This window comes from Nelusetta ayraudi, unplaced genomic scaffold (genome assembly GCF_046127955.1).
Source record: "Nelusetta ayraudi isolate G7.1 ecotype Tasmania unplaced genomic scaffold, CSIRO-AGI_Nayr_v1 ptg000042l, whole genome shotgun sequence".
Classification (NCBI taxonomy): Eukaryota; Metazoa; Chordata; class Actinopteri; order Tetraodontiformes; family Monacanthidae; genus Nelusetta; species Nelusetta ayraudi.
This window is the reverse complement of record NW_027466092.1, coordinates 202,207-208,638: the sequence shown is the minus strand read 5'-3', so window position 1 is coordinate 208,638 and position 6,432 is coordinate 202,207. Positions and strand designations below refer to the sequence as shown.

The following is a 6,432-nucleotide window of genomic DNA, read 5'->3' as shown; positions in this document are numbered from 1 at the left end:
GGCTGTCTAAAGGCAAAAGACATCTCGCAATGGAAAGGAAACGTTGCAACATGGGGGCGTGGCGAGTGACGTCAACGCGCACTAGAAATAAAGCGGCGAGCGGGTCGGTGTACATTTCCTCCCCTCTACAAGCGTCACCGGCTTCGTCCCGTCTCGCTCAGGTAACACATTGACTGTTCCTTTACGTCGTGTCGCACACACCGCGTTCAGACAGCCGCCACGACGTCAAGGTGTGTGACTGTGTGTGTGTGTGTGTGCGCGCGCGCGCGTACGTGTGCGTGCGGGAATGTTTGGCTCGCTAACCAGCTAGCCGACGTCCAGTGTTGTTTGGCCTAGTAGCGTTGCATTAATAATCCGTTCACGCACTTTGCGGGGAAACTAGCACACTGTCGACGTAGGTGGTTTCACCACAGCGGGGTTTTTTTTTTGTTTTTTGTTTTTTTTTGTTTGTTTTGTTTTGTTTTGTTTGTTTGTTTAGTACTACGACGTGCTTTGATGTGACACGCGTCAGACGCTTGGCGTAAACAAGACGTTTGGTGTAAGCGAATTATTTTGGTCGGTGCGTGGCCCGGCAGGGAGGCAGCTCCCCGCCGGCCTATCACCGCTCAGCACCACCAGCTCACGTGTAGACACAAGACGCGCAGGAATCACTGGCACGACCCGCTGCGCGGTACACGGTGATGTAACTCTCTTCCAGGTGCCAAATGTTTGCCGAGTGTATTTATTCACAGCGCATAGGTTATCGATTACCTGCAGCCAGCCAGCCAGCATAGTCGGGTCGTGCGTGTCTGTGTGTGTCCCAACTGTTGTTCATTTACAAACCCGGTTATTAAAAGCTTTGTCATGTTTGCTGTTTAATTTATTCCTTCATTTAATTTTAATGACGTTCAGGCGAAGGGTCGCTTCAGCCGAGTTGCTCTATGCCAGCGCAGGTGTTGCAGGCCTTGGCTGCTGGAGGTTTGTGACCATCAGAGCTGGAACTGGCCATCGTCGCCATCAGCTCTCTGTTAAAGTTGAAATGTGCCCAAAGCGACGCCATAAAGTGGCGTGGAAATCCTATGTAAATCATTTGGACAGTCTGGCTGAAATGGAAAAACTGGTTTGGTCACAGTTCAGTTGTGCTGTTGCTGTGGTTTTAAGCCTTTTGTGCCCCCCCACCCTTCCCATCTGGCACGGATCTTTTCCTCTATTGTGTAGGATTTGAAAGCAAAGCGTGGTTCAGCATACCCCGCAAAGCTGCAGCTCTGTGGTGGCGTATTACCGACACAGCAGTGAGCATGAGAGGAACTGCAGGAGTTGTACACGTATACCAACACCTGGTTGGAGCTCGGCAACAGGTGGAGTGGGGTAGATTGTCGAAGGTTATATTGGGTGAAGAATTGGCACCTTCAGACTCTGGACGGACAGAAGTTAGAGGTGTAGTTGGCATGTTTTTGCCCTGCGTGCATGCACTTGAAGGAGCAGGACATGAGTGTGTTTGGCTGCTTGATTTATTTATTTTTTTTTTTAGGCGGCACAGAAGCCTTGGAGATTCCGTGGAGTTTCTACTAAATACAGATGCAGTGAACCCCCCGCCCCCTGCTGCTTACTTTGACTTACTTAAAATGCAGAGTTGCTAATTTGCTACGGACTGATCTGCCTGATCAAAGCTGCTTCACTCGCTCCGTTTCCAGCACCCCTAGAATTGCGCGAAACCTAAATATTGGAATAGTAAAACTGGTAATGGAAACGCCTACACTTGGAAACACCTCTTGAATATCGCTAAAGGGTTTTGACGCTGTCATGAGGTGGTTTATCAGACGTATCCATAAAGAGGTCCATCGCAAAAGTGTAATGGAAAGACTTTTTTCGAATGGTTACTTGACCAGTTCGCTACAGGTTTGACAGCAAACAAGCAAACGCAATTCTCGTAAAACAAGCAGCATGAGAATTACGCCTTATGCGCTTCACACCATTCAAGGGAAACGCCTGCAGGTCTTAATTGTCCTTTGTTTTTGTACGCAAGCCACTATTAAAAAGACAACGACAACAGCTACCGTCAAAATGAGCTTCAGTTTTGTAAGCCTAGCACTGTGTTTGGTGTCAGCCACAGACTTCTCAGCATGAACGGCATCGTCCACCAGCTCAGCCGCACGCTGAGCCGCGCCGGCCCCCTGGTGGGCTGCAGCGGCAGTGCAGGCCGACGCCTGGGTTCCACCGTCGCCTCCAAGCGCCACATTGAGGGCCAGCTAACGTCGGAGGAGATCTACGCCCGCGAGGAGAAGTACGGCGCGCACAACTACCACCCCCTGCCGGTGGCGCTGGAGAGAGGCCAAGGTACCGCCGGTGCTCCACCAACTCTCGCAGATCAGCCGCTCTGCTCTTTGACACTATTCAAGAAGTTTCCGATTTATCACCCCTCAGGAATTTACGTGTGGGACGTCGAGGGCAAGCGCTACTACGACTTCCTGAGCGCTTACAGCGCCGTCAACCAGGGCCACTGTCACCCCAAGATCGTGGCTGCGCTCCAGGCGCAGGCCGCCAGGCTCACCCTGACCTCCAGGGCCTTTTACAACGACAAGTTGGGCGCCTATGAGGAGTTCATCACCAACATGTTTGGCTACAACAAAGTTTTACCTATGAACACAGGTAAGTTGCTGCTGTTCTGCTACCGTTACTCTGGTGATGGTACGGAAACATCGATGAGCTGAATCCCGACACTGAGTTCTTTGGTCTCCCACATAGGTGTTGAAGGTTGCGAGACTGCTTGCAAGCTGGCTCGCAAGTGGGCTTACACCGTGAAGGGGGTCCCCAAAAACCAGGCAAAGATCATTTTTGCAGGCCAGTAGTTCTCTGTTTACTTGCGGTTTTTGGAATATGTTTGCTTTTTCACATGATCTGGTGTTGTGCTGGAAAAGATATAAACAGGTCCTGAGTGTTTGTTTTTTCCTTTAGATGGAAACTTCTGGGGCCGCACCATGGCTGCCATCTCCAGCTCCACCGACCCCAGCAGCTATGAAGGCTTCGGCCCCTACATGCCCGGCTTTGAGATTGTCCCGTACAATGACATCCCATCGTTGGAGGTACAGTGTGTGACTGCGAATGAACTCTGCCCTCAGGATTTCATAAACCTCATGTTTGAGTTTGTTACACATCTTTGTCACATTCATATCCAATTGAACAAGATGTTGGAAGAAGTTGCCTTTACTCACATTTGCATCATGAAAGCTTGTGTTTAAGCATGTAAATGGACTTGCCCTTCGGCCTCTGTGCACACAGTGAGGAATCGCGAGCAGCTTCAGTAGCTTGCACTGAGTGATTGCGTCTGATGTCTGAGCAGTTTCTCGTCTTTGTCTTCTGCAGAAAGCCCTTCAAGACCCGAACGTCGCAGCTTTCATGGTGGAGCCAATCCAAGGAGAGGCTGGAGTGGTGGTGCCCGACCACGGCTACCTGACCAAAGTCCGAGAGCTCTGCACCAAATACAACGTACGTTTCCAAACTGGTCTGTCGAGCCTGGCTCGCCTGACTTTCGAAAAGTTTTGGAAAGTAAAAAGTATCGGAATGCAAAACAGGCTCGCTTTGGAGGAGCTTGATGCAAGCACAGCTGTGGTTGCAGCATTTGCTTTAAGTTGCTCCTGCCAAGATTGGGAGGAAGTGTTTTATTATTTTAATTTTTTTATTTCTTTCTAACATGCAGTTTTGTCAGATGAATTTTATCTAATATTACAGAAGTTTAGTTTGGGTATTTTTCCAACAGCTTAGTCAGACTTGTTACATAAAGCGAATCAACGCGTCTGTTGTTATGATGCCAGAATTCTTGAATGCATTTTTAGTTTTAGAGCGACGAGCTTTCTGCCTGGCTGTGGTAAGACTAATATGTCGGCTGCTCTGTGTCGTCCAGGTGCTGTGGATCGCTGACGAGGTGCAGACGGGACTGGCCAGGACGGGCCGCCGCCTGGCCGTCGATCACGAGGGACTCCATCCAGACATGGTGGTTCTGGGCAAAGCTCTCTCGGGAGGAGTTTATCCCGTAAGCACTCGTGCAGACGCGGCGACGCGCTCCTAATTAAAACCCAGCGTGTTCGGTCTCGCTAGGCAGGAATTTGATTGAGCCTTTATTCAACCAGATAAAACCTCGTTGACATCGGGATGTCTTCCGCCAGTGTGACCTGGCCAAGAGGTCAGCCGCATATGTGTCGAAGAGCAGGTATAGACAGTGACGGTGTAGAATAAAAGATAGAATTTTAAAGGTGCGACAGTATTATCAAAATTGGAAGTGTGGGAGCTGCAGCACAACAAACGAATACATTTAGGATTTAAAACGCATGCACCAATCAGTGCCGTGGCCTGGCACAGTTTGTCTCAGGACAGAGCAGAAGAAGTGGGATCAGTTCTGGGGGGGGGGCAAAGCTGTTCAGCTTGTTTTCCCTAATTTGGTCCTTATAATTAACAGGAAAAACAAGTGCTACACAAGAATGCAAGGCAAAGCAACCTTTGCTCTCTGCAGTAAGACGCACTAATAAAGAGGCTTTAAGCCTCGGAGCCTTTTTTAAAATGAGCGTCAGCCTGGCAATGAGTCTGCTGTTGACTTTTGCCACTGACGTGAGAGATTTTCATCTTTGGTCTCAGGTGTCTGCAGTGCTGTGCGACGACCACATCATGCTGACCATCAAGCCAGGGGAACACGGCTCCACCTACGGCGGGAACCCCATCGCCTGCGAGGTGGCCATCGCTGCACTTGAGGTCAGTGTTGAAACTGCACTTTGTCTCTCCCTCCTTCCCTCAGTTCATCCACCCTTCACCTACAGCAACGACAAAAACACCAGTCCCCACCCCCCCCGGCCTGGTGCAACAGCTCACAACTGATTCCGTCGACTCTCTTATTCACGCCGTGACAGGTGATGGAGGAGGAGAGGCTGGCGGAGAACGCTGAGCGGATGGGAGAGCTGCTGCGAAGCGAGCTGAGAAAACTGCCCCGAGACATCGTGACGACGGTCAGAGGGAAAGGCCTCCTCAACGCCATTGTCATTAAGGAGACCAAAGGTAGGCTGAAAAAAAATGCACTGGCGCCCAGCTTAAATTCTCCAATGGTTTCCCAGTGTGAAGATGCGATGTGACAGATTCCTCCCCTGCTTGGTTGCCGCCTCTAGACTACGACGCCTGGAAGGTCTGCCTGCGCCTTCGTGACAACGGACTGCTGGCCAAGCCCACCCACGGTGACATCATTCGCCTGGCCCCTCCCCTCGTCATCAAAGAGGACGAGATTCGCGAGTGCACCGACATCATCCAGAGAACCATCCTGTCCTTTTAAACGACCCCGGCCTTGCACGACCTGGCAGCCAGTCTGAAAAGCCTCCTTTGGAAAAGTGGAAACTCTTGTTTTTTTTTGTTTTTTTTTTTTTTTTAAATCTTTCCATTAATTTATGAGTTCTGATTTTGAAACTGATGCTGATTTGACTTGGCGAAAACTGATGATTCCGTAAATGATTCTTTTGGAAAGAGTGCAATATAAGAGGGAAACATTCCTCTTATTTTAAGTGGTCTTCACAGGAGCGAGTTACAATCCAGATGCTGTCTTCAATGAATGGTTTTACTGAAAAGCTGGTTTTTGGTGCCGATTCAAGCCGCCTAATGTTACAAAAACTTTGCTGTGACCCTTTTTTGATCAGTAAAGTTAAAGCCGCTGAGGTTCTTGTAGTGGACAATTGAAAATAATCTTGTGAGAGTTTCAAGATTTTAAGTAATTCTGTAACGTGTTCTGCAAAAGTTTGAAATAGTGGTTTTTGCATTTTATGTTCAGATCCAAACATGGTCACTTGTTAGGGGGAAAAACAGTTACGTTTTAACTTGACATATATTATACTTATGTGTTGGTGTTTAAAAATAAATACTGTGTGGCCATTGGAAATCTATAAATTGTTTTATTAATTTATTGCTTCAGGTTTGAGGACTGTCGCTGATTCAGGCTGGTTTGTTTAAAACTATTTACTCTGTCTACACATTGCACATGCCATGAATACAGCACGCAATTCAAAACAATATGAACTCTGTCTAGTGGTGTTAGTTCACCAAAGCAGTTACGTGGGTTTGAGCTGGTGTTCTTCAAATACATTAAACGCAGTTTGACATCTGGCGTCTTTGTTTGAATCAATGAAACGTCTTCTTTGCTGAGGTCCATTTTGCAGAAACTGCGCCCTTCCTATGTTACACAGTTGTGGGAATTTTTTTGTGTGATGTCACAAAGGGCACTCATGCCACTCCCAGATTATTGTCAAGGCTGTGCCCTCTTAGGCTGCTTTGCTTTCATCCCCTTCCAAACATGGAAGGTCCAGCAAAGCATACAGCAGGCTTTAAACAGTGGGCTAATATGTTAGAAGTTCATTTATTTATTTATTTAATTAATTAAAAAAAACTTTTTTTTTTTTTAATTGTACAAAACAATTGAGGCTCTCC

At 48.1% G+C, this 6,432-nt stretch overlaps 1 protein-coding gene across 1 annotated transcript; it reads left to right on the top strand.

The window, feature by feature from the left end:
• The first annotated feature begins 2,046 nt into the window (after positions 1–2,046).
• On the top strand, positions 2,047–5,387 carry oat (ornithine aminotransferase). The gene is made up of 9 exons (XM_076033427.1): positions 2,047–2,316; positions 2,404–2,628; positions 2,725–2,820; positions 2,935–3,062; positions 3,343–3,465; positions 3,881–4,009; positions 4,609–4,722; positions 4,878–5,022; positions 5,130–5,387. Exons 1-9 carry the CDS (start codon positions 2,103–2,105, stop codon positions 5,288–5,290), a joined length of 1,335 nt encoding a protein of 444 aa, XP_075889542.1. The 5' UTR covers positions 2,047–2,102; the 3' UTR covers positions 5,291–5,387.
• The last annotated feature ends 1,045 nt before the right edge of the window (positions 5,388–6,432 follow it).